Genomic DNA, 27776 nt, shown 5'->3' with positions numbered 1-27776 from the left:
TGGTTCTTAAGTGGAAAAAAAATCGGCTTTAATAAACTCATCTCCTGCTTTCTTGATATATTTACCTGTATTTTGGATAATTCAACTACTTAAAAGAACCTTCAGGTGAAGAAGAATGTTTATCCCTGAAAATGAGGTTATTCTGTATTTGGACTAATGTTAAATATGGTAAAGATCTGCTAGGAATATTGCCATGCCTTTAAATCAGGCAGAACTAGATGAGCACAATACTAAATGAATCTAAAAGGAAGCAGTGGTATACTAAAACTGGGAAAGTGTGTGGAAAGAAAGCCTCCAGCTCAGAGTAGACATTGTGATTAATCTTGCCTTTTAGCTTATGGCAGAAACGCACCACTCAGTATGTTAAGTGAAATGCGCTCTCCCCCACTGCCCATGTGTTTCTGTTGAGAGAGTTGTCCTGTGCCCTGGGGACAGATGAAGTAGAGGAGTTATTCTCTACTGTTCTCTGTCCAAACAGCAACAGTACAGAAGTAAATTATCCCAGTTTTCCTAGAGTTGGGGACTTCTGGAGATTTAATGGCTTATTTCCAAAGTTTGCACTGTAAGAAAAAGGATACCAAATACATGATCTCTAAAAGTTAACTGTCAGCAAGTAGATGCTTGTTGGTTTGTTTTGTTTTATTTTATAGGAAATAAGTTACCAGCACAGAGAGCTATTAGAACTGGATTCAGCTAACGTGAGCACGAGCTGCCTTGCAAGTTTACAGCAGCCAGTGGGCATCCTTCTTCTGGAGCACGCCCTGATGGCTCTGTCTCCTGTGGAGGAGCCCCCACCCAAGCGGATGCGCGGGAGGACAGAGCTTCCCCCAGATGTGATCAGATGGATTGAACTTGCCAAGTAAATTCTTGTTTGAGACAATTTACTCCCATTTAGGTTTGCTTTGTGAAGACCTGTGCCTTTATGGCTCATGGGATTTCTTTTTTAATCTTTCCCTCTTTGAGAGTTAGGTATGCTTTTAATTTCTTGTCAGCTAATTGCTAGCTGTCAGTTAGAGCAGTTAGACTTAACAGCTGTGCACCCTGATGATGCTATCAGACTACTGAAAAACATCTTGTTCATAGCTTTTCAACTGCAGAAGTTTCCACAGTTCAGGTATTTCCCTACAAGGTGAAGTTTCTCTATTTAAATATATATTTATGATCTTTAATATAAGAGAGATAATTTTTTGTAATTGTAAGCGAGTAGTATTACTGTTTAATGGATTATTATTTCTTTAAATGGCTTATGTATGCATTGATACACTTCTGTTCAACCAATTAAAACATTTCCTTTTTCAATCTTGCTAGGCTTTACCGATCTCTTGGAGATTATGATGTCCTTCGTGGCATTTTCAGTGGTAAGATTGGGACTAAGGAAATCACACAGAAGGCATTGTTGGCAGAAGCAAGGAGTGATTATGCTGAAGCAGCTAAATACTATGATGAGGTAAAAAGACAGCAAGATTGTGTTGTTTCATAAATCTCTCATGACTTAAAACTAGTAAGTCAAAATTAAACATTTTGGGAGCAACATGTTGTTTAGAATGTCCTTGTGTTTTGTTTGATTGGTGGTTCAGTCTTCAAAGGCATGGGAACAGATAAGCAGTCACAACAGAGCAGCAAGCATGATACTACTTACTGTTTGTTACAAATCTTCACATGTGCAATCACCTAGGCAGACAAGTAAAACACCGTGTGCACACTGCCACCCCAAAAGAACAACTGCCATTGTTCATGGCAAAGGAAATCTGAGATACAGTGGGTAAAAATGAAGAAGGATCTCTTTAACCTTCTTTTAAAGTCTTTGCTCTTTAAAAATACAGGTTTAATAAAGATGGCTGTGTGAAATGAATTTCTGTGTAAATACTGATAAGCTTGGATTTTCTGCATTTAATGTTGTTGTCACATTCTGGTAAGTGGGTAGATATTTTTATGAGACTTAGAATTGAAACTAGTGTCAGATTCCAGCTGAGAACCTTCCTCCCCCTCAAATTCATTCCCTAGGCACTCTTTGAAGAAGACTGGCAAGATGGAGAGCCAACAGAAGCGGAAAAGGACTTCTGGGAACTTGCATCTCTGGAATGCTATGACCACCTCACAGACTGGAAGTCTCTGGAGTATTGTGCTACCTTTAATATCGATAGTGGAAAACCCCCAGACCTGAGCAAAACGTGGGATGATCCATTTTTTCAGGTTTTTAGAAATCACTTTGTTGATACGACACTATTTTTATCTCTGCAAGGATGTCCTACAGTAATGTAACTGTGGGTGGAAATCAGTTGGTATTTGGATTACTTTACTGTGGAAACTACTAGACTCTGATATATAAAAATAATTGGTGCAGTAACTTCTGCTGTTTTTACAATGTTTAGTTGTTACCTTGAGTCTATGGCTGATTGTATAGGACCAGCTTTTGTTCTTGCAGTGTTTTTGTTGGTTTTATCACTTCTATTTGTTTCATGTTTTAAGAGTTACCAAACCCCTGGATTTGAAACTGGTAGAATTTGCTAACAACTTCTGGAGCCTATGGGGCAAGGCTGCTGTGATTTGTTGATAAATTGAAATATGTCTAAAGGAACACATTTAAGAAAACTATTCAAATACTTTAATACTTACCTGATCTGTCCCTGATAACATAAAAAAAAAAATTGACTGTCTTAATACTCAATTCCTATAAGTAAAGACAATATTTCTACATTTTAGGAGACGTATCTGCCTTATATAATACGCAGTAAGTTGAAGTTACTGCTCAGTGGGGAAAATGACCAGACTTTGTTAACTTTTATTGATGAGGCAATGAAGACAGAACAGAAGAAAGCCATTATAGAAATGCATTACAGCCAAGAGCTTAGTCTCCTTTACATCCTGCAAGATGATTTTGACAGAGCCAAATATTACATTAGCAATGGCATGCAGATCTTCATGCAGGTAACAGTCTCTGCTATCTCTGATACGATTTTTTTGTATAAACTTCAATTCACTGCTTGCAATGATGAGAGGTGAGCCAGCCAGTGGAGTGTGTCATCCCATTCTACTTTGCTTTATTTTGATGATTTCATCTATTAGACATTTTTCAGAGTAATTGTGCAGATTAGTAGCAGTTTTATTTCATTCCTCTTTTCAGAAGCCTCCTGGCCCCAAGAACGAACTTGAAAAGAGAATATTAAATTCAGAGGTTACAAGTTCCATCCATTACTAAGTTTTTATTAGACTATAGGACTGCCCTAAAACCTAGGATAGGAATTGGAGGTAGAATATACCTCTATGCTTGTCCAAGGCAGAGTTGCTCTCAGATTACAGACTATTAAATTACTTGTAAAAGATTTGGTTGTAGGGCATAATACAGAGCACCATCACATAAATAGCATGTAGAGCACTGAATAGAACCATGCTGTAAATTCTGTATGTGAAATCTTCCATTCTCTCCCTTTCTTTTCAGAGCTATTCCAGTATAGATACTTTGTTATACCAGAGTCGGATGACCAAACTGCAGTCTGTACAAGCTTTGACAGAAATACAGGATTTCATCAATTTTATGACCAGGAGAAGTAAAGATTTGTTTAATTTTTCACCCCTTAATCAACTTTCCTTTTACTGTGTTAAGTAATCATGGTTTCCTGAACTTTGAATGGCTGTTGCCCCACTTGGACTACCAAACTCCTGTTCGAAGGAGCATCAGTCTGGAATTACTTCTTATTGTCTTATTGACAGTAAGAACTACTGCAGTTCTGCAGGCTTAAAGATACTTCTGTGTCCTATTGCAAAGTTTTATTAGCCAAGCTATTATGATAAGAATTAAGTATCTCATTTAAAAGTATAAGTAATAGTTTTAAACTAAGATTTTTTTGTTGATGTCACTTTTGTAGCAAATAGTAGCTAGCAGAGATAAAAGATGGGTGTGGTATATATTTTATAGCTCCTGAGGTAGGCATGAAATACAAACTTATGAGCGTAAACTGAATTATATATTGGATTCAGTTTATATTTCCACTGTATTCCAACATATTCCCATATGGAAAGATACCTACACAGTGGTGATTCCCAGTAACAGTTGACACTGATGTCCTTATTGAATCTCCTGTGCTTCAGCAATAAACAAAAGGCATATGATTACCAAGTAGTGTATTAAATGCAAGTGGGTTGTTTTATTGCAGTTTTCTGATTTGAGTATTAGACTATGTTTGGTTTAGTCATTCTTCACGCTGTTTGGATTTAAATGCATTTAAAGTATTCTTGATTGATTTCTAGGTAACTTAGCTTCACAGGCTTCCCTTAAGAGACTTCTCAGAATTTGGACAAGCAGATATCCAGATGCTAAAATGGACCCTATGAACATCTGGGATGATATCATTACAAATCGGTAAAACTACATTCTTGGGTTAGCTTTAGTTCTGTCTGCCTGTTTTGTTCTGAAAGATGTTTTTTGTAATGCTGCTGCTGTTAATCTAATGTATGACTTTTTTTAACCATTGTAGTAGCTTTATCAGCGTATCTGGTTTTTATATGACTAACTTGTGGTGAGAAGCAAAAGGAGGTTGGGAAGTGGCCAGAGAATAAATCATATTTTGATAGGAAAACATAAATGTTAGTTCAGGGTTTTTCTTATATCAGTGTAGCATCAGTGCACATGCACTGTGCAAGTTAGCCCACTTCAGCAGCTCTTGAAAACACCCACTTGTAATTGAGTACATTAGCCACAGCTCAATGAAACACCACCTAAAAAGGGCAGTGTGTTATGAATAAAGATACTAACCTATTTTGTAGGCAGTTTCAAAGCTGGGGAGTGTACAAAATAAGCCCAGCCCTGTCACTATCAGTGCTTCACGTGTTTATAGGAAAGTTAATGACCAGTGCTGTAATTAGAGATGTCTGCTGTGTGACTGTTGCTAGAAAGAACAAAGGTTCTCCAGAAATTAGCTCCTAAGAAGCTGGAATGCTTTTTTGAATGTGAAGTTTTCTGTCCACCCCATGGTATCTATCATAATCCAAATCCATTCCTAAAATGCAATTCTCCTTTCCTGGGGGACAGCTTCTTCAACAGCTTTGCTGATACTCAGCATACTCTGTAATTTATTTTATTATCTCTTAGTATCAGGGAAGCATGACTACAGAAGAACTTACTGCAATTAAATATTAGGCAAAATACATAGTACGGCTTTCTCCTTTACAAAGTCTCAAAACATTTATGAGTTAAAGGGTTGTCAGTGTCTTAAACACTTATATGTTTTTAGAAAACCTATATCTCATCTTAAATTGTTGCCAAATGATGTTCCAGACCCCACTCCAGATTACAGTGCTATCCTCTGCATTGAATAACAGTCTATGTAATGAAAATGCTATTAAATTAAATAGGACTAATTGTAGAATGAAAAGGATGTAGTATTGGTTCATGGCAATTCCCTTTCAAAAGTTGAGTATAGTCGCTGGTCTTTTCTGCAACACAAATGTCAATGTTTACATGTGTTGGTGTGATACACATTTAAATTGCAGGTTGGCATAAAATACAGCCTGCCACACTATGTAGCTGAGACTCCTGTTTGCACTTCTGACAAGTTATGGCTTGGTGAACTGAGAGGTTGTAGCTATGATTTTAACAGAACTACCTAAGAAAAAATTCCACTCTATTATGGACATTTTCTAATACTTAATCATGCCAATTCAAGATCCTAGGATGCTCTTGGGGTCAACCTGGCTCTGTTATGACTTTCCAGACTCTGAGGACCATGTTTAGCTTTTGCTAAAGGTGATTGCTATAGCTTCCCATTTTTTCTTAGCTTTGTTTACTGTCAGGTAGATCAATTCTTTTGAATGTTCATTCCCTTGGATGCGTACCAGGGTGATTTGTACCCTTGTTGTCATTGTGCAGGTGTTTCTTTCTTGACAAACTGCAGGAGAAACTTCTCTGTGATCAGGCCAATGATAGTATGGAGGTGGATGAAGAATATGGTGCTGGGGAGCAAATGGAAGTGGATCAACAGGGTGAAGATATTTACTCAATGATGAAGAGCTGCAAATTTAACATGAAAATGAAGATGATAGAAAGTGCCAGAAAACAGGTGATTGTACTGTCTGGAAGCTTCCCGTTTTTTGAGAAAATATGTAGAAACTATAGCTGGAAAAGCCTCTTAGGTGGTGTTGGGCACCTTTTTGCCAGAGCAGACCTTGTCTCTCTTTCACCATGCTGCCCAGGACATTTTGAAAACTGAAGAAAGTCAGTTCCACGGTGAAAGGAAAGAAATGGATAAATGTTAGTTACAAACTTGGCAATAATTTGTCATTATGGGAAATATGCCTGAAGACCCCTTTGATCCACAGATGGTTTCGGGCACTCTAAAGGCCAGATAAATAAAGTATTTTAAATGCTTCAGTCTTAATGGAAGGGATGCTTTCAACCAAACATTACACTTGTCATTTACAAATAATCTTTTCTGTACAAGAAAACAAATTCAGATTGAATCAATATAATTTAGTTAGCAATGATGAAGAATTTTATGATAGTATTTTTATATTTTTTATTAATGCTGTTAGTTTAACACATACCTAAAGAACTCAAGCTGAGTGACTTAGGTTTGGATTTGGCTGTTAAAATGACTGAAACATAGCCTTCTTTGATGGTGGGCCTTTGGTGTTTCAAGCTTGAGACAAGATGAATAATATTGAAGTCAAGGTTTCCCTCATCTGAGATGCTGCAGAAATCTGCAGTCATTGACAAGAGTTCATTTTAAGCACTGTAATAACCAAATATAATATTATTGCTGTGTTGACTATACACTCTTAAAGGAGTAAATGAAAAATAAGATTTCCTTTAACGTTACTTACATGAAACTTTTCATCAAAACACAAAGTGATTTGCTTAATGGTATTATAAACCAAGTTACATTCCCAGTATGTGTTTGTACTGCAGAACAGCTAATGCCTGTTTAGTCATGCAGATAGAATTATTTTAATTTCCTCAGTTTGTCCCTCTGTTCTTTTCATTTTCTTCTCAAATTGCTCCATTAGCACAGATCTGATTTTGAATGAGACTCAGCAAGCAGTGGACCTCTCTTCATCTTCTAGCTTTGCTTGTCTCACCTAAATCTTCTCATCCTTGATTTTGTTGCAGAAAGGTTTTATTTCCTCTTCAGGTACATTATGTGAAAATTTTGTCTTAATCTGAATACAGAACAGCTTCTCGGTTGCCAAGAAGCTTCTGAAAGACCTACACAAAGAAGCCAAAACAAGGGAAGACTGGCTGGTGAGGTGGAATTATGCCTTTTGCCGCTTTACACATAGTTGCAGCCGGAACCAGAGTTGTCCTGAACGCGTGCTCTCAGTGTTAAAAACCATCTCCCTGCTTGGTAATGACTTTCTCTTTGCTTCACATTGTTTATTATACAAAGCTAATTCGTTGTCAAATTACCAGCTTTGTTTTTGAATTCCAACAGAAGATACCAAATCGGACTATCTTTGCAAGAACGTAATGGCCTTCCGAAACCAGAATCTTCTTCTGGGTACTACATACCACGTCATGGCAAATGCTCTTAGTCAGGACCCAAGATGCCTGGAGCAAATTGAGAAAGAAAAGGCTGGAAAAATATCAGCCCTGTCAGGGGAAAGTCTTGAGAGTCCTGAAAAGGTAAGTGAGAAGGAAAAAACTTATTAGGTATTTGAGTATTGTAATCACTACTTCAGTAGGTACTGATAGATATGGATAGATACATACTGCTATTAGCAGTGATTTATCCAGGAACACCAGCTAGGGAAAGGGGAGGGGGGGTAACCTGTAATTGCTATTTTGTTTGGATTTTACTCTACTGAAGTTCTGCACCACTGTAGCTTTTTTTTAATTGGTAGACTTCTGTGTTTCTCTGTTCTGCAGTTTGTATGGAGGGGAAAAACCTAGTCATAGCACCTGCATGCAGAGTGGCAAGACAAGGCTTGGCAAGATGATCCTCAAAAAATGCCTTTATTTCAGTTGGGCATTTCTGAGCTTTTTCATGCTGTCAGACTCTTACTAAGATCTTTATAATACTGATAATGATACTGATAAACTAATTTTACCTAAGCAATTTTAGTGATAGAGAGAGATTTTTAAGACAGAGCATATGCAGGTCATCTTTGCCTGTTTTGGGGAGGTGCACATTTGAAGAACACAATGACAGTCTGTGCTGCATCTGAAATCATACATGTTGTGAGTTGTCCCAGCTGTGGCACTGACTTCTTGTCTCTCAAATTAGTTGAGTAAGAATTTGAAATACCACTGCTGACTTATTAATTGCTAAAGCCACAATGAAGACCCTTAGATACAAACCATATGAGTATAAAACGGGAAAAAGTTGTTCTTAATTTGTGTTTTTGTGGTTGTTAAAGAAAAGCAGATGAAGAAGAGGTTCCTGCAAGAAAGATTTTAGGTTTCCAGGTGTAAAGAAACTCAAACAAAAGCTTAAACTTCATTTATTAGCAAATTATTAACAACATTCTTCTTAAGGAAATCTAAAAGATGAGCATAAAAGCTCTTCTGGATCAGATTGGGATACCAGATATTTCTGTAAGATTAAAGACCTTAGCCTTATTTTAGCTTAGTATTAAGCAGTACTCTGACCCTGGTAGTTTCCTTCCTCCTACCTGAAATTCAAACTATTTAATTTTATTTACAGCAGTTTGCAGTTGTTCCAACTTGTTCTGCAGCAATTTTATATATTGTTTAATAACTACAATATCTACAATGTCTGAAGTTGGTAATCTTGTTGGCAATATGAGAACGTATGTACTTGATTTATGAACATTCAGTTGTAAAGGATCTTGTCAAGTCCTTCATTGCATCAGCTGCATTAGAAACATACCATCAGTATGACAATGTTTGCAGTAGGGAAAAAGACATCAGATTTTAAATAGGTTGATGCATGCTTTTTTTTTTTTTAACACAAATCCTAAATATAACTGTTAATGCAGGTGTTGTAGATATAATGTCTTAATAGGAAAAAAATAGCATTTTTTATTATGTTTTCTGTTAACTGTTTGCAAAACCTCTAGTAACTTTTTTTTCAGTTATAAAAATTTCACAAAGCATGTCCAAAGTCTAATGTAAGTTAAAAGTGTGTTTTGTATTTTCCCATTGAAAAGTCTGGAAATCACTGCTTGAAGTAATGTCCTTTTTCTCTTTTTTTCATTTGTATCAGCTGCTCAAAACATTTAATACAATTAAAAGTTTTACCCACTCATGATTTGCAAGCAGGCTCTGGTTTCAGAAAGAATTGTTGAATGCTACTTGCTAACATGTCTTTTTTCTTTCCCTGTTATGGTTGAATTTCAGGTATTGGCAGGCCTGAACAGAAAGGCTTTTCAGTGTTTCAGCAGTGCTGCAAGGAAATCTGAAGAGGAGGTGCAGTCCCACTCCATGGAACATGTAGATGTGATGGGAGTTATTGATGCTTATATGACCTTGGTTGGTTTCTGTGACCAGCATCTGCGTAGGGAAGAAGAAAACTCACTTGGTGAGTCAGGATTTCCCCTAAGCATGTGAGGTGGATTTATCTGTGATACGTGACTTTTTGTGATAGCCAGGAGATGTCCCTGAGCCACACATCTTGAATTTAAATGGAACAGTTTGTCCTCCAGTTCATCAGTATTTATATTCCCTTCCCCCCCCCCCGCCACTATAGCTTTGGTACTAGTGAATCACTTGTAGTCTCCCTCTCACTTGTAAGAAATATATCATATTCCAGCAGATGCTTCCCTTATTCCTTCCCAGACCACAGCAGTGCTGTATTTAAAGCCAGCGAGATCCCAGGAGTGATGCAGCTTCCTGATAAAGATAATCCTTACAGTTCCTAAGTACATGTGTTGCAGATGTGTGCAGTTTAAACAGATGGGAAGGAGAACAAAGTAAAAATACAAAATACACTGAAAAGAAAATTCTGAATTGTAAAGATTAACGTTCCAGATGATCAAAGACATGGAACAAGTGATGGTGTTTCTGATAATTCTTGTTTAATGTCTCTTGGCAGAAATTAACGCTGCAGATCTACAGCTATTCCCAGCTATTGTGGTGGACAAAATGATAAAAGCTTTAAAACTGAACTCCAGGGAAGCCAGGCTGAGATTTCCTAGACTGCTGCAAATAATTGAAAGATATCCAGCAGAGACATTAGGTCTAGTGACACGAGAGGTTAGTTGCTTCCATTTTTCTGGCAGCAAATATTGCTATAAATCAGATTTAAAAGGTGGGGGTGGAGGTTGGATGGATAGAGAGGTTAGACTGGTAAGTTTTGCTTCAGGTGAATCAGATAAATTTTATCCCATCCTTGTTCCTTGTGTTTTCTCTAACTTGCTGAGTCTAATTCATATGGACAGGAACTTTTTTCTTACAAGTTTAACTTTTTATCATTATTCCAATTCCAAACGTTAGTTTGAGAACTGCTGGAGAAAAACTGTGTTGTGCATTTGTTGGGTTTTTTTCCTTCAGAACAGCCTAAGTGGGCTGATAAAGGTGGTTCATGTTAGGGTGTGGAACGTAATCTTATTTCCGTAGGCTGTTTCCTGTATCTAGGAAGGCAGCAGCGTTTCCAGACTTATTTTCCACATCTCCCACCTCTCACTTCAGAAGTCAGTGCAGCTTCTTCCTCCTTTGTATTTCCCACTTCGTGCCTTCCACTGCCCGTTCCTGCCTTGCCATTTGACTGCAGGATACTGTGAGCCATGCTTACCTTACCTGCTGTCATAGGACAGATAAGGTGTGATGTCTGTGACTCATGCCTGTATCTGCCTTAGCCTGCCTGCCTTTTCAAGCCCGTGTCATTGTACTGGTGTTCACAGAGTGCCAGGCACTGTCAGAGGAAGAACACAAGTTATCCCCAGAAACTGAGGAAATAGCAAAAATGGCTGAAGTGCACATGGCGTGGCCACAGTGAAACTCTCATGGTTCAAACACAACCTGACACCTGGTCCAGCTGACAGATCTCACCCCGAAAAAGAGTTCAGCAGGCAGTTCTTTGTCCTCTCCTTCGTCTTTCTGTGAGATAAATACTCACAATCTGATCTTAAACTCTATTAGAAAGGTAGGAAGGGGTAAGACAGGAGGAAACAATTTGTGAGTCTGGCCTCTGGCTATCACAAGAAAATATATTGTAATAGTCCTTTCAAAAGTGATACAGTTTTTGAAGGGGAGTGAGCATGAAATATACTGGGAGGTGTGCTTTACTGAAATTAGTATCTGTCAGCAAACCCAAACCTTTTTAAAGTTGAAGGAAGGACAAAACTGTGGTAGAAATTCCAGTGTTCCCCTGCCTGCCTTTTTTTACTCAAACCAAGACTTCAACCCAATGGTGTTTGAACTATCCCTTCTGATTTTTGAGTTGTTTGTATATGGTGATCAAAAATTGCTATATTGCACCCAGACAGAAAAGCCACAAATTTGAGTGTAAAGCCTCATCTTGAAGAACAAGCTACAAATCTTTATAATGGAAAACCTATTCAGCAGCAGCAGCAGCAGTGAATGGTGATAGTGGTAGTAGTAGTAGTAGTCATAATGAAATCTCTGCTTCACTGGGGGCTGGTTTGTGCAGCTTAGTTGACATTCTCTGTTTCCTTTTCATGTGTTTCTGTCTGACGGGCTAGGCCACAGAGCAATTTTGTTTGCTTGCTATGTTTTGTATTTTCCAGGAGGATCACAGTTGAAAGCAGTGTCTGTTGTTTTTGCAGCTTTCTTCGGTTCCCTGTTGGCAGTTTATTGGTTGGATTAGCCAGATGATGGCACTACTTGACAAAGATGAAGCAGTAGCAGTGCAACATACTGTTGAAGAGATTGCAGATACCTATCCCCAGGCAATCATCTACCCTTTCATGATCAGCAGTGAAAGTTACTGTTTCAAAGATACTGCAACTGGTTGTAAGAACAAGGAATTTGTAGAAAGGTGAATTTGCAATCAGAGGAGCTCTTTTGTATGTTTCTTATTCAGGAGTGAAGAGATTGATTTATTTTTCCTAAACAAACTTTTCTCTAGGGTGGGCATGTGGAACATTAGAGGGTAGTCCCATGCACACTGTGTTTTCATTTAAAGGCTCAGGGAAAAACAATACATAAGTCTTAGTATTAGACATACTCAGGCTGGTGGCCTTAAATACATGCTGAAGTACTGAGTACGTACAGTCCACAGGCTGTGGGAAGTTTTTCCAAGATAAAACAAAAAGACCACAAAGAAGCAGCCCCTTTCTCCTTGTAATTCTGTGGTGGTCAAAGTTTCTTCTTTTTTCTCCTGCTCTGCTGAGGTAGAAGGGAAATCTAATCATGCTTAGGCTCTTTCTGTAGCAGACTTCACAGCAGCGTGAGTCAGTATCCATCAGAGGTGAAGATTAAGCTTGCTTAGGCATTTACGATCTTTCTAATACCAAAAGAAAGCAGAAATGTTTAAATAAGGTGGATGCTCCTACTAAAGAGAGGGCCAGTGAAATGGATGCATGTTACCGTGACTGACAGCTCTTTTGTGTTCTTCTCTGCTTATTCAGTGTGTAGCATGCACCTTCCTCTACAAGCCCTCCCTTGCTCTTTTTGCCATGCGATAAAACCTGAGTTAATCCCAGGCAAAAGTTAACTTTTACCACACAGTGCTGTAGAACCACTAATACAATTTTAGTGGTCTTTCTGCCCTTTTTTTTTTTAAATCTCTCCTACGTTTGCTGAATTTCTTTGCTTCAGATAAGAAGATAAAGTCTTGTGCTTCGCAAAGTATCGCCCTTGAATAACTGCTGTGACAGGATGTATAGTCTAGTTAATGCCGATTTATGTTGCAAGGACACTTTCCACTTCACCACCAAGCTCCAGTTTTCATAGTTGAGCACTTAATTAAGAAATTGGGAGCTGCATGGTAAGGACAGTCAATATATTAACAATCATGCAGTCCCAGAGAGAATTCTTAGGGAGTCCTGGCTACCTATCCCTCAATTATTTTACCAGATTCTTGAATATGGCAGACAATCTGAATCGTTGCTTATCTGCATGCTAAGTGGTGATGGTAGCTCTGTTGCATTGTGATGCGCTTTTTTCTTTTAAAGAATCAGGAATAAATTGGACAGAGGAGGAATAGTTCAAGATTTTGTTTGCTCCCTGGAACAGCTGTCTAATCCCATAATGATTTTTAAGGTAAAGTGTATTTGGCTTTTCCCCCCTCCTTCCCTTCACCTTCATTACCCTTTGGCAGGGTGCTGTCAGCAGCTTTCACTGGTGTAGTCTCCCTCCCTTGTGCCAGCTGGCTATTCTGTGCTAGCCCTTTTCAGCTTTTGCCTTCCAGGGTGAAGGGAAGTATTTCCATAGCCTTTTGATTGCTCTTCTGATTATCAAGACACATTAATTAGCTATTTGTAGATAAGGAAATACAAATACAATCTGAGCAGGTTAACAAAGAGCAAGGGTCAGCAAACTTTTTTCTCAGTACTCATCTGTTTCTTTCTGTTTGCAGGATTGGGTTGAGGATGTCAAAAACGAGTTGGTAAAAGCTCAGAGAAATAAAAATAAGCTTAAGGAAATGTACGAAGGAATGTACAGGAGTTTGGGAAATTTAGTTACTCCTGGCCTTGGATTGCTGAGGAAAAGGTTTATTCAGGTATGTGTGATTACTGAGTCATGTTGGCATCATGTGCTTTTCTAGAAGGCACCTGAAAGTCAAAAGAGGAAGCCAGATTACAGCTTTTACAAGTGCTGCAGGACTTTATGAGACAAGAGATCAAGTGGTTAGTACTGGACTGGGATTTCTTTGCTAGAAGCTATGGACTTACTATAGTTCAACCTCTGACTGCCCTTCAGGACTAAATGTTCCCTCTTAACGCAGCTTCTGCCTTCCCTTTCCTGCACACTGCCAGGTTGTCAGGGCCTAGGCCTCTCTGACCATCCAGAAACATGCACAGGAATCTGGCCCTGGGTTTTTGTTTTCCCTGCTGCCAAGGATATATGAGCATCTTAGGGTGTTTTACTATATTATGCTACTCAATTTTGCTATTTATACTAAGTTATTTAGGGTAAGTTATTCAGAAGAGTTACAACTATAAAGAATTACAGAAAGGACTTTTCAAAATTGAGGTCTAAAATTGTGGAAGTCAGTGTAGAAAAATACGGAAAGCAACCCTAGTTTCGTATATAAATTCTTTGGGTTTGAGCGGACTATTGCAACTCAAGAACAAAATCTTGATTTGTGATAGGTCTGTGAATACTCAAAAGCGGTCAAGAAAAGTGGCTGTTAGTCATCGTTAAGAACAGAGAACAAAACATGGATTTATACATTGACATAGAAGTGTTCTCTGATTCTTTCTTCTTGAACACTGTAGTCCTTGTCCACAGTTCTCAATATAGGTACAATGAAACTGGATGAGGTTCAGAATGGCAAGAATAATTAGAGGTACTGGGTAACCTCTGCACAAAAAGCAACTTTAGCATTCCTCCATTTGGAAAAGACACAATAAGGCCAGGTACAGCTCTTAACATCAGGAGTGCCAAGCATAAAGTCAATATTCTATGGAAGTGGAAGGTTCAAAATAAACAGTGAGAAGTGTTTCCTCGTTCAGTACACATGTGCTGAACTCCTGCTGCAGGTTATTATGGATGCTTTCATGGATTTGATTAGCAAGTAGAAGATAGCACGGAGCTCGGGGAAATGCTTTGGGAGTTTTTACATAGAAATGCACACTTCTGGGTCCAGAAATCTCTGAGCTGCAAATCGCTGGAGGCCAGGAGAGTGATACTCCTGTAGAATGGGGGCTGTATGCTTGTATAGTACGTGCATAGGCCATGACCAGGGCTAGGTGGATCCAAGTCTCTCCCATATGGCCATTCTTATGTCACATTAGCATTAGATAAACTTACCAAGTGTCACTAGGGAGATTCTTTTTCCATGAGCAGGGAAGTTGGAGGATGAGAGTAAGGTGGAGTTGAAAGGAGGTGAGGTGATGGAGCTGCAGAAAGGGCAATTAGAAGTTTAGGGGCATACTAGCTCCTTGAATATGTTGCTGCAAGATAAGCTGGGTCTCTGATGATAATGACTTTACGCTTAAGAGTATGGGAATAAGAATTGGCAGGATGTGCCCCTGTTGGGTGAGGGCAGAAGGAAGGGGAGCAGCTGTAGGTTGAGCCATACAGCAAGGACCTGGCAGGCATGAGAACAAAGGCAGTCTGTGGTGTTAATGCGATTCCTTTCTATAAATGAACCTCAGGCTTTTGCAAAGGACTTTGACCATCATTTTGGAAAAGGTGGCTCAGTACTGTTGGATATGAAGATTAGTGACTTTGATGCAATTACAACATCTCTCCTCTCAAAAATGAGCAAAAACCATAAAGAACCTGGAAACCTGAAAGAATGTTCACCGTGGATGAGTGAATTCAAAGCTGAGTTCTTGAGGAATGAACTGGAAGTTCCTGGTAAGTTCCTCTTCAGTGTCAATGGTGAATTGTCCTTTACAAGAAAGTTGCTACTCGTGAACTCTACTCCATATGTTGGTCATATTGTCCTTCTTTCTGGCCTTACGCAGAGGAAGATTTCACCTGAAATAACTGTTCATTCATCATCTCTTAATTCTGTTCTTAAGCTGTAGTCCTGATTTTTAGAATTGTTTCTAAAATTAATTTCTTGCCTAAGTAGTTTTTAAAGGCCTGACTCAAGGAAAGCTGATATATAAATCTAATGTATGTTTAAATCTGTTTCAGAAAGGATGTGTCCTTTGAAACCATTAACTATGCAATTCTAGCAGTTTCACAAGGAAAGAATATTAGATTAAATCATATGATGTGTATGATGGACTTTTATGCATTTTAAAATATTTTCTTCATAACTATATATCCTACCGATTTGACAAAATATTTGAAAGTGTGTTCTGTTCTTAAACACACTTAAAAAAAGTAAGTCTATATAACCTTTTTTCTTTTACTTTTTTCTACTACCACTTCAGGTCAGTATGATGGAAAAGGGAAGCCAATGCCAGAGTACCATGCAAAAATCTCTGGATTTGATGAAAGGGTATGATTTTGTTTGACTCAAAATCCTTTATGGTATAAATTTGTGTCCATATTCCGTGTGAAGAATTTGACAGTAGCAAGGCTGCTGCTTGTGTACGCATCTTGCAGCACATAAGGGAAGGTCTGCAAGTGTGCGTTTGTTTTTGTAGTAATAACTGAGCAACTTGATTATGCCATCCGGAAGTGACAGATATGCTTAATGTCAGTGATGATCCTGTAAGGCTGAGTCTTCTGTCACAAATATTTTGCTTTTTCCTGTCTTTTTCCAAGATAAGTGTAATGGAATCCTTGAGGAAGCCAAAACGCATAACAATCCGAGGTAGTGATGAGCAGGAGTATCCTTTTCTTGTCAAAGGTGGTGAAGACCTGCGACAAGATCAACGTATTGAGCAGCTGTTTGATGTAATGAACATTATCCTTTCCCAAGATGCTACATGTAGCCAAAGGAATATGCAGTTGAAAACTTACCAGGTCATCCCCATGACAACAAGGTAGGCATTTCTTTTTGAAGGGCCAGAAGTCCTTGTGTTAACTTCTGTTACTTTTGGGATGTTAGAAAGTGGGATTTCTGTGTGCCAGATTCTGGTTCTGGTGTTTTGTGTCTTGGCTTTTTTATTGTTATTTATTTTCCTTTTAAACAACATTGAAGTTGCTTTTTCTGGAAACTTTCAGAGTATATTTTAAGATCAACCTTCTTTTTAGCAGGCAGTAGAATGTGTTACTTCCTATTTGTGGTGTTCCTCTGAAGTTCAACTCTGAGTTACTTGTTCACATCTCTGAATAAATTTTTTCCAGACTGGGGCTCATCAAGTGGCTGGAAAATACTTGTACTTTAAAAGAATTTCTTAAGAATAGCATGTCTGAAGAGGAAAGCATCAACTATAACAGGTAATGCTTGTTTAGCTGTCTTCTCTATTAGAGTCCACTACTAATGGGCTTTTGATACTGACAATCTTGTGGCAGCATTTTATTTTTTAATAAGAATGAAATAAAGCACCTGTAAGCGAGGAGGCAGTTTGTACTTCCTGACCCAAATTAGTAATTAGCAACTGTTTGTTTAATGAGTACCATTGTACCTGGAATATCCTCCACCCAGGTTGTTTAAACAAGAGGCTTATAATTATAATCACACGTGACGTCACTAACATCACAATTTCCTTATCAGCACATTGATTTTACAAGCAAGGGATTTTGATCTCTTGATTTGATCAGGCAGGAAATGGACGTAGGTCAATGAGGTGGGGAGCGGAGCAGAGGGAAGAGGAGTAGAGCAGAGACAGAGCTATTCATGTCCTGCATTCAGCAGTGAGTCAGTGACAGGGGAAATTGTCAGCAGATGCACAAAACACAACTGTAAAAGAGCAGTCTGACTTTATAAAAATGCTGGGTTTGAATAAGTTAGCTTTCTCTTGATTGTAATTGAAGGACTAATAGATATAAAATTGATTTAATTCTATCACTTCAGTCTCTTTCTATGCTGGAATTTAGACATGTAGTTTTATTTACCAATGTTGTTCTTGGTGCATAATCTCTGTTTGGATTTGTTGGAGTGTTGCTGTCGCCATTTATTTTTACGAGTCCTCTTGTTTATGGGGCCGGTTGGAGTAGCCTCCAGCATGGAGGTTCAACTACAGAGAGTCTTTATTTCTATAATTACTGAATTTGTGAACAGTTCAGGAACTGTTACAGTTCCTGCATTCCTGCATCTGCTTCACTTTTGTGAAGAGCAGCGGTATTATGTTAGTCTCAATTCATTGACTGGGAAAGTGGAGGACTCCTCACAGGGAACCACCTCATGAAGGGAGAAAACTTCTAATATACTAAATATAGAAGATGAGCGTCTTTCTAAAAACAGTTGATTATTTACTCCCCTCCAAAATAGCTTTATTTTATTGTTGTATATAGGCTTTAAATACTTACCCATATGTTCTTCAACCAAGTCAATTAAGACACTTTATCTTCAGCTAGGGTTGAATGATAGCACTCACAAAGGAAAATTCTGATTAAATCCTTGCTGGCAGTATTTTTGTAGGGGTGGGGGGCATACCTTCCTGAAGTTTTGACATCCTTTTCTTCATCCCAAAGTGATGGTCTGTGCAGTCTATAAATGATAAATACTTCTTACATGGAAAGGATCTCTGTATCTCAGAACATGCTTTGGAAGAGAGAAGGCAAGTTGCTTTCTCTCTGGAAAAGAAGTTTAATGTCTAGTATATTTAGTTAAGATGGGGAAAAAATGATCAAATTCTTCAACAAGCCCCCATTCCTCCCCTCTAGTATACACTGAGAAGATAACGGACTGCCTTCCTGCATTCCCATGGACAAACAGCAGCATTTGTTACATACCTACTACTGTGGTAGGCTGCATAATGCCTCTCAGATGGGTGCAAGACTGTTGAAAATATCTTTCCCTCCCTGGAGAAATTATTCTGGGTCTTTGTTGTCAACATAGTATCTAATTTTCACAGTGCCTATTGACAAGTTAACACCTTCGAGGATTCTAATCTTCTGACAAACATGACTGAAGTGCTTTCAAAGCTAGGGGGAATGAGATGGATGGATCAGCATATGCACTGATTGCATAAACTTCATTTCCAGAGCAAGGCTAAGATTGATGTAGGCTGCAGATACCTGACTCTTCCTGTGCAGCACACAGCCTGCAGGTGTTCAAGTACAGAGTGGTAGGGTAATATAGGGAAATCATCAGCTTTTCTTTTTTGTCCCTAGCAAAAAGGGACCTCATGCTACCTATTCTGAGTGGCTGTCCAAGATGGGTGGGAAAGCGCAAGGCATCTCTCGATACCAGGTTATGTACAGGTAAGTGTTGAGAACTGCATGTAAAATATAGAAACTAGAGTGTGCACACCTAGAGTTGTAGAAATTCCAGGAAAAATATGATCTGCATTATAATTTGCAGGCTAGATCTGATTTTTGCTCATTTTACCCCTTTGTCTTACCGGAGATGCTCTGCAGGAGGAGTTTAGTACTGCCAAAATCCCCCCGGAGCACGGGAATGCTTCCAGAAGCTTGCTCACTTCTTTAAGAAAGTGCCTAGTTGAAGAAGAGCATCTGCTTCTTTATTTTGTAGGTGTCTTGTTCCTTCCTGCTTACGCAGTTAGGTAGGCTGCCTCAGAGCCAGAGCACCTGATGAAGCTGGACAGAGAAAATCAGTGTGATTCACTGAGAATTTAAGAATATTTGATGGTTTGGGTCCCAACTTGAGTATCCTCTCGTAGGAATTTCCACACCTGCCTAGATCTAGCACTGAAGAGGGGGGAAAAGTGGAGTTTGCAGTGGAGCATGATGAGCTCATAACCTGCTTAAGCAAGCGTCTTGCTTTTTAAAGGAAAACTTTGACTCCTTTGAATTAGTGCATCTGCATTAATACTTGTATTCAGATCCAGAATGTGCTTTGGAATTCCCAGTCACCCCCACTCATCTCATGCTGGCCTCCATTGCAGAGCTGTACCCTAGTACACAGTTTGGCTCCTGGTTTAAAATGCAATTCTCTATATTCACAGAATGGAGAACCTTTAAGGTTCATCTTGGATACTAGCTTGGTAAAGGGTGGGTTTTGTGGAGTGTATTTTATTGCTTCTTTAACTTACCCAAAGCTATAAAAGATTATAAGAGATGCAAAGGTAGAAAGACTATTCAGACGTTCATATTCTGGCCTAGTTCTTAAATCCAGCTGCACCAAGACACTCTTGGAGTCAATATTTCATGAAGAAACTGGTGTCTGGGATCTTGTCTCTTTGGTCCATACTAATATTCGACAGTTCAGTGGTACTGCCCAGTGAAGCTGTGGCTGCCCCATCCCTGGCAGTGTTCAAGGCCAGGCTGGATGGGGCTTTGAACAACCTGGTCTAGTGGAAGGTGTCCCTGCCCATAGCAAGGGGGATAGAACTAAATGATCTTGAGTTTCGCTTCTGACACAAACCTTTCTATGATTTTAAGTACACATCTGAACTTCTAACACCCAGTGGGCTGTTATTTCAATAGCTAACATTATTCCTTCTTTAATTTGCAGAAACGCTAACCGTACAGAAACAGTTAAGTCTTTCAGAAGCAGGGAAAGCAGTGTTCCAGAAGACCTGCTGCGGTAAGTGCACTGTTAATGGCTGCAGGTTGTGAAACAAATATTGATGGTTTATCTGGATGCAACAAGAGATTTCTGTTTTAAGGCGAGCCTTCGTGAAAATGAGTACATCTCCTCAAGCCTTCCTGTCCCTGCGGTCCCATTTTGCCAGCTCTCATGCCCTGATGTGCATCAGCCACTGGATACTTGGTATTGGAGATAGACATCTGTCCAACTTCATGATTAACAAGGAGACAGGTGGCATGGTGGGAATAGACTTTGGATATGCGTTTGGCTCAGCTACACAGGTATTTGCTTTTCTAATTAATTTTTTACAGCTTTTATGTGCGATGACATGTCTGGTCTCAGTGCTAAATTTAATGCTCCTTATTTGCCACTATTCTGATGGAAAATAATGTTTACAAGTTATTTCTAGTTAATAGAAGAAAATCTGTGTTTCCATACATTCTCAGACAAACAAAGAGCAGTAGAGTTTCATGGAGTCTGTGTGGTGTGGTGGTATATAGTTCAGCCATGCTTTTAACCACTATCACTAAATATTCATGACTAGAGCTTTGATGGGCCTGTTCAGCCATGTCACACATTATTTTCAGTTAGGGGACAGAGAGGGTTTCAAAGCTTGAAAAGAAAAAAATATTTATTTCTAATACTTCTGTTCCAAGGCTTCTTAATTCTTGTTTTCTTTTGACTGTCCTTCCCTTCGGCTAGTTTTTGCCAGTGCCAGAGTTGATGCCTTTTCGTCTGACCCGCCAGTTTATTAATCTGATGATGCCAGTGAAAGAGTGGGGTCTCATTTACAGTGTGATGGTACATGCCCTAAGAGCTTATCGTGAGGATCCAGATCTCCTCATCAGCACCATGGATGTATTTGTAAAAGAGCCTTCTTTGGACTGGAAGGTGGGATTTTTCCTCTTTCCTTTTTTTTCATGTGAAAATTCTTGGAACTGTAGTAAGGATAAAACTGATCAGAAAGGGAAGTATTTCCTGATGCTCACTCAGTGTTCCTCTTATCTTTCTTTGTTTTTCTGAGTTCTCAAAGAAACTGAACTTAAAGGATTTTAAATGATCAATGGACAAAGAACAGTAGCATATGTCTGTGTTATCGTTGTACTGTTCTTTATCTGCATGATAATCCTAAAAATGTGGTATCTCTTGATCATGTTAATGTCCTTTACATCACAGCATATATATTTTCATCTTTTTGTATTCAGACTCTTAAATTTATGTAACACTATATGGTTCAAACTAATAATTACAGAGAAAAAATCTGAAACTAGTTGCACTTCAGTAACTCCAGTTGTAAATTAAATTTTGAGTCACTGCCTAGACAGATATCATCACTACTTTGCCCTCTATTGCATTTGCACTTGAGCTTGACTTGCTATGATCGGGCAGCTTAAAGGGCTTTTAAGTATATGATTTATGATAAATAAGGCAGATTTGTTTTCTGTTTAGAACTCTGAACAAAGACAGCTGAAAAAAGGAGGTACATGGATTAAGGAAGTAAACACATCTGAAGTAAACTGGTACCCTTTGCAAAGAGTCAGCTATGTGAAACGAAAGCTTACAGGTGCCAATCCAGCAACGATCACTTGGTAAGATGCTCTCCTTCTGCTTTCATCTGCTTCAAGAGCTTTGGCAGTCTCCTGTGTCAGATTCCACTCCCTTCAGATAGAATGGCAGCTAAGAAAAGAGAAGAAACAGGCCTCCTGTCAGAATCATTTGGTCCACATACAAGCCCTCTGGATCGCCCTGTCAGCCAAACACCAGATAACTCCCCATTAATGTTCCTGCTGCAGCTTATGCCTCTTGAGCAGTTTTACTGTTCCTGGCAGCACACACAACCCCACCCCATAAGCCTGCTTAACTTCTCACTCCTCAGACTGCTGTTCTTTATGTCCGTCTTCACAGCTTCTAGTCTGGGGGTGGTATTTAAATCAATATGCTTCTGCTGGACAGTTGCTTGAAATGGAACCTGAACCAGCTGTATGGGAGGCATGGAGGTATAGCTGTTTCCCAAAACCACCAAATTCAAATCTGATGGCATTCCCAGGTTATTTATGTCAGTCTAGTCAAGTCTGGTTAAAGGCAGAATGTCTTTAAAGTTCAGTTAAAGTACAATTAATCCCTTCCATCCTCTTTTAAAAAGACATTTTGAATTAATCAAGAGGGGGGTTGAAAAGCAAAGAAAAGCCTGTTTTAAAACCATGCAAACACTGAAAAGTGCAGGACTTGGGAGGAGTCCCTTTTGTGGTCAAGGCTGTACTGGAAAAGGCAGCAAAATATTCCTTGCAGACACGAATCAGTAGGGCAGGTAGGGAGATAACAGCTCAGATGTGAACTGCTGCTGTCTTTCATTTAGACATCTTCGAGATTGAAATATTCATGGTAAATATTTATTATAAAGGACACCTGAAATCACCAGTCACCTTCCACAGCTATTGAATGGTCTCCACGTCTTGAAAAATAAAGCTGCAGGACTTGTGTTCAACTAGTGTTTGGTGTTTAAAAATCCATCATAGATGTTTTTGCTTGTTTCTTTTAGTGAGGTCTTATTTTTGTGTTCTCAATTTTAGTGATGAACTGCGCCTTGGCCACGAGAAGTCGCCTTCTTATAATGATCTTGCAGCTGTGGCTCGTGGTAATGCTGATAACAACATCAGAGCCAAGGAGCCAGAGGATGGCCTTTCAGAAGAGACACAAGTGAGATGCCTGATCGATCAAGCGACAGATCCCAACATTCTTGGCAGAGTCTGGGAAGGATGGGAAGCCTGGATGTGAGGGGCTGCTCTCTAAAGCCCAGGCTGCCAGGGGACGTGTACCATAACGCACAGCTGCAGCCAGATCAGAATTTTAAGGCCAAAAAGGAAAACAGCCCAAGCTCTTAAACAATGATGATAAACATGGTTAACTTGGCTAATATAGAAAATAGTATTTTTTGTATTAAAGCTGTATTCAAAAAGTGACCTTTTTTTTTTAACCTTTTCTTGTATGTGGTTCTGTAACAAAGCAGCTTTATTGTCTGTGCTGAAGTCAATGTAGAAAGAACTGGAGGGGCTGTAGTGATTTAAAGACTTACTTGAAAGGCACTGAGATCACTCAGAGGAAAGCACAAATTCATACTCTGTGAACTTGCAGGCATCCTTGTAGTCTGTGCTTTTATCTTTTACAGAGACCTTGGTGACAATCAAATGAAACCACTCTGCAGACATACGTTATTTATAATTGAAACTAGGAGATTGTCATATCAATAGTAACAGTGAAGCACACAGTAAAATTAAACAGAAAATGGCTTTTGGCTCTAGATAACACCTTAAAGTATCTGAATGGTTGTTTCCTTACTGGAGAATGAGATAATAATGATGAGACCATTCCAGCAGATTGTTTTTTAACAATTGGAGGTCATACTGTTGTCTCTGTCCTTCAGAAGTCTACACTCCTCATGTTGTGTTAATTCCAAATTACTTGTTTAGCCAAAGCCAAAAGTAGCCACTGCTGACAGAGCAGAGCACTGTAAGCTTCTTGCCATAACCGTAGCACAGGAATGGCTACTGCACTGTGGTGCTTCTTTATACCAAAGTGCGGAAGTTGTGCCAGATGGCAGCTCTTTCTCTTGGGCAGACAGTTTTCAGTTGTGCGGGTTTTGGCTGGGATAGTGTTAATTTTCTTCTTAGTAGCTGGTATGGGCTATGGTTTGGATTTGTGCTGGAAAGAGTATTGATAACACAGGGATGTTTTTGTTATTGCTGAGCAGTGCTCACACAGAATCAAGGCCTTTTCTGCCCCTCGCACCACCCCATCAGTGAGCAGGCTGGGGTGCACAAGAAGTTGAGAGGGGACACAGCCAGGACAGCTGATCCCAACTGACCACAGGGATATTCCATACCATCTGGTGTCATGCTCAGCATATAAAGCTGGGGGAAGAAGAAGGAAGGGGAGGATGTTTGGAGTGATGGCGTTTGTCTTCCCAAGTAACTGCTGCATGTGATGAACCCCTGCTTTCCTGGAGATGACTGAACACCTGCCTGACCATGGGAAGTGGTGAATGAATTCCTTGTTTTGCTTTGATTGCATGCACAGATTTTGCTTTACATATTAAGCTGCCTTTATCTCAACCCACAAGTTTTCTCACTTTTATCATTCTGATTCTCTGTGTTGGCAGGGATAGAGCCACAACATCAAGTAACCTTGATGGCAAGTGCAGTGCAGCACAGATGGCAAAGGGGAAAAGAGTTCTCTCAAATATTACAGTTGTTTATTACCCAGAGTTCATTGTAGAAGATAGTTTCCATTGGGGCTTTTAATAATTATCATAAAAGGTGCAATAAAAATGAGTCCTTGCCCTTTCACTGCCTACAATCTTTTCCTCCTGCCTCCGTGGTGATGGGGCAGGCCCAGTCTCACTGAGGTCCTCGGGTGATACCGGCACCAGGCATGAATGAATCTCACCTGGAGAGCTGGGAATCTGCCTCCTGGATAGAAGGCCATGAAAAACTCAGGGTGGAGAAGATTTGCTCACTTGGGTCTAATGGATAGCGAGGGAGCTCTTCTGTTTCAAATACTTCCAGCAACAATTACTATTTGTTACTTTCCTGTTAAACAACTGAGCATATTTATTATGTCAACAGTGTTACAAATCAAGACATTCAGAATCTTTTTATCAGATTTTATTAATTTGAAATATTGTTCAGCTGTATTTTTGTACAGGAAATGTCTGTTGACACTTTCAGATGGATACCTCATTTCAAAAGTTAACTTAGGGCTTTGTAATCACAGAACACACCCACACCCACTTATAGAGATGGTAGCTAATGGACGGTGGTTATTTTTTTCATAAGCATGTGTGATACAGTCTATCTACACTTGTATAAGGTGTCTTGGTGCATTTCATTCTCTTAATCGCTGGTATCAGACAAGACAGCAGCAGAATGACTGGTCTTGGTTAGGTGAGGCACCCTGGCTTTCACCTTGCCACTCTACAAGTAAATACAAGACAGTTTAAAGCACAATAAAAAGCTACATGAAAAGGTAAAGGGGACATTTGGAAATCAAGTGGCCAGTTGTAGGACGTGTTAATTTCACTTTTGGCACGTATCTCAGATACTCACTGGGTACTTTGACCTGTGCTGGGGAGGACAAAGTTTGGGTTTATAGTTTAACGAGGCTCTTCTGGAGGCCTTGTGATACCTTCAGCAACAATAGATGTTTGTGTGCAGCAAGACTCCATCCTTGGCCTTTGGGAAAGGAGCTGGAGTGAACCCTGGCCCATGCCCTATTCTCTGTAGCAAAAAGCCATCAGCCCAGGGGTGAAAGAAAGACTTTTGGACAGGCGAAAGTAACCTTGGTGGTGCAAAAGAGCTTAGAGCATGCCCATGACACTTAAAATAGTGAAAAACTCCACTTTGGCACAAAAATAAATGCTGTATGTGGAAGCCTCGACTACATCAGTGCTACTAGGGATGTATTTGTTGAGCTCAAGGGCCAGCTGAGGAGCAAAACACAGAGCTGCTGGGTTTTCACGAGCAGAAACGCACCCTATGCAAAGCAAGTGGAATTGCCCTAATGGAGCTTTCCCCGTGCAGCTGAATGAGCCTGGAACCAACCTTCAACATATGTGAATCACAGCTGCTGTCCCTAATCCTGGCTGAAGGGCGCTGCTCTCAGTAAAACACGGCAGTTGAAAGGAAAGGGCTGAAGCCAGCCTGTGAAGCAGCAAGAAAAGTTCTGATGCAAAGCAAACCTCAAGTCAGTGGGCTCGGTGCTCGATGGGGCGGGCTTGTTTGGCTTCCGGAAAAGAGGAAAATTATCAGGGTTAGAGACTGCTTCAGGTCTGCTGGTGCAAAACAAAACTGAGTAACTCTTCACAAGTACAGCAGACTATTTTCTTCTCAGATTAAACAGCGCGCTGTGCACGTTATCTGAAATTCCCTGGTTGCAGCTAAAAAGCTATGCAAAGAATTAGCATGGGTTCTCAGGAGGTTCTTCTTAGTGTATAGGGTAAATTAATGTTTAAGATAGTGCTTACCACCCCTGTCAGTCTTACAGGTCCCCCCTAACTCAAAGTTACAACCCTGCTGAACACAGAGGAAAGCTCTGCTGCCTGCAGTCTCCTGTCCCAGCTGATAAAGAGGTTCCTGCATGGGGCTTGTCGTAGCATTTTCCCTTAGTCCCCACCGCTGCCCCCCAGTTTAAATGTTATCTCGAGGTGTCTGTGGTTGAGATGTGGCACAGCACCAGCACATCTCTGGGCTCAGGAAGCAGACTATGAGCTCTCCACAAGAACAATTAATGAGGCTTGTCTTCAGCCACGGAATAAGGAGTTCCCTGCAGCTCTCCTGGCTTCATGCTGAAGGGTTTGGCCAGCCACTTCCTCAAGTCAGGTAGGTCAGTGCCTACATTTAGAGACGCTCCTCCCCAAACTTCACGTTGTTCAAAATCAAGGACTTAAAATAAGCATTTATTGCAGTTACTTTAAACCACTTTATCTTTTCCCCTCCCAAGCACTGAGGTTGAGGGTCTGCGGAGTCACTCCGTTACCACCATGCACCTCAGCTGGAAATGACCTGGGGTTTAAAAACGTCATTTTGAAGCTCTGCTGCTTGTGAGAAACAGCACCTGTGCAGAAAGGCCCTGCCTCGTCAGCCACCCACAGCACCGAACAGTGCCTCTGGTCTTGTAGAAGAGCTACCAAAGAGCTACCCGTTACATTAAACCAACAGTGCCCAGAATCCAAGGGGTTTAGGGGTTTTCTTGTTGCAAACAGTTTGGGCAGGAGTGGCCCGAAAGGATGGGAACAGGCTGGGTTACAGTTTCCACTCTGTTTACAGGGGTTTGGTTTCCTTTCTGGCGGGACAGGAGAGGGGAACCCTCGCTCCACCTGTCCGTTAAACCCACCATAAATGACGCTGTGCAAGACTTCACTTAGGCAGAAGATGTAGCTGTGAATTTGAGCTCATGAATCTCATCCCTAATGGAAACTCATGCAAAACCCCTTGATAGGAAAGGTTCAGCGCATCCACCACAGAGCATGAGGAAACAAGGAGCGCAGGGTCTGAGGCATTTCACTGCAGCCTTTCGGGAGCACAGGGTGGAAGATTTAACTCAGCAGCTACAGGTGCCGCTGAACAACCTGCCGGCAGTCAGAGCACAGGTATTAAAAGAGCTAAAAAGAAGAATCCTTCCACTTACCAGCAAGTTCTTCGTTCACTTGGAGCAGCGTGGCCACAGGCTGGATCAGCAGTGCGCTGACCCGAGTGAGTACAAGTGTTGTGATGGGCAAAATACTGTGGCAGAGACTGGAGACAAGGCAAAGGCAGGAGCCTCGGCAGGGCTGGGATGAGGGATAGGGAGGGTCTGTCCAGCAGTCACTGTGCTGGCTAATGAGAGCCGACGCCAGCCTCAAGGAGGTACAGTCCCTCCCTTGGAGCGCGTTGGCAGCTTTTTGACTCTCCCCGCACAATTTGCACCTCCTCATCTGCATGTCCCGTTCCCGGGTCAGCCCCCGAGTGCCGGTCCTGGCTTCCACCTGTTGAATTCAACGAGCATCGCACTCCTGCTTCTCTGCGGGGGGAGGAGAAAACCGGGCAAACCGCCTCTGCACCTTTTCCCCCCATTGTCAGCGTCCTGCCAGCCTTTCCCTGTGAAACCCGGTGCTGGGATTTGGGTAAGGTGTCCCTCCTGCCGCTGCCTTGCCCGAGG

The 27776-nt window shown here is 40.4% G+C and overlaps 1 protein-coding gene across 1 annotated transcript in view; it reads left to right on the top strand.

Moving 5' to 3' along the window:
* PRKDC (protein kinase, DNA-activated, catalytic subunit) overlaps positions 1-22859 on the top strand; it is a gene marked incomplete at both ends in the record, with an annotated part of 80225 nt that extends 57366 nt beyond the window's left edge. Inside the window, 24 exons of the mRNA XM_080611491.1 lie at positions 651-859; positions 1309-1447; positions 2005-2193; positions 2704-2928; positions 3440-3548; positions 4249-4360; positions 5867-6056; positions 7166-7340; positions 7428-7618; positions 9296-9476; positions 9990-10150; positions 11683-11894; positions 13033-13120; positions 13437-13580; positions 15181-15385; positions 15913-15980; positions 16250-16470; positions 16775-16867; positions 18707-18796; positions 20010-20081; positions 20164-20365; positions 20787-20975; positions 21534-21673; positions 22655-22859. Coding sequence (XP_080467617.1) covers positions 651-859; positions 1309-1447; positions 2005-2193; positions 2704-2928; positions 3440-3548; positions 4249-4360; positions 5867-6056; positions 7166-7340; positions 7428-7618; positions 9296-9476; positions 9990-10150; positions 11683-11894; positions 13033-13120; positions 13437-13580; positions 15181-15385; positions 15913-15980; positions 16250-16470; positions 16775-16867; positions 18707-18796; positions 20010-20081; positions 20164-20365; positions 20787-20975; positions 21534-21673; positions 22655-22859 — 3810 coding nt within the window. The remainder of the gene's footprint in view (positions 1-650; positions 860-1308; positions 1448-2004; positions 2194-2703; positions 2929-3439; positions 3549-4248; positions 4361-5866; positions 6057-7165; positions 7341-7427; positions 7619-9295; positions 9477-9989; positions 10151-11682; positions 11895-13032; positions 13121-13436; positions 13581-15180; positions 15386-15912; positions 15981-16249; positions 16471-16774; positions 16868-18706; positions 18797-20009; positions 20082-20163; positions 20366-20786; positions 20976-21533; positions 21674-22654) is intronic.
* Between the last annotated feature and the right edge of the window lie 4917 nt (positions 22860-27776).

The sequence above is a fragment of the Psittacula echo genome, assembly GCF_963264785.1.
Source record: "Psittacula echo genome assembly, chromosome: 2".
In the NCBI taxonomy this organism is placed as follows: Eukaryota; Metazoa; Chordata; class Aves; order Psittaciformes; family Psittacidae; genus Psittacula; species Psittacula echo.
This window is presented reverse-complemented; position numbering and strand designations above follow the sequence as displayed.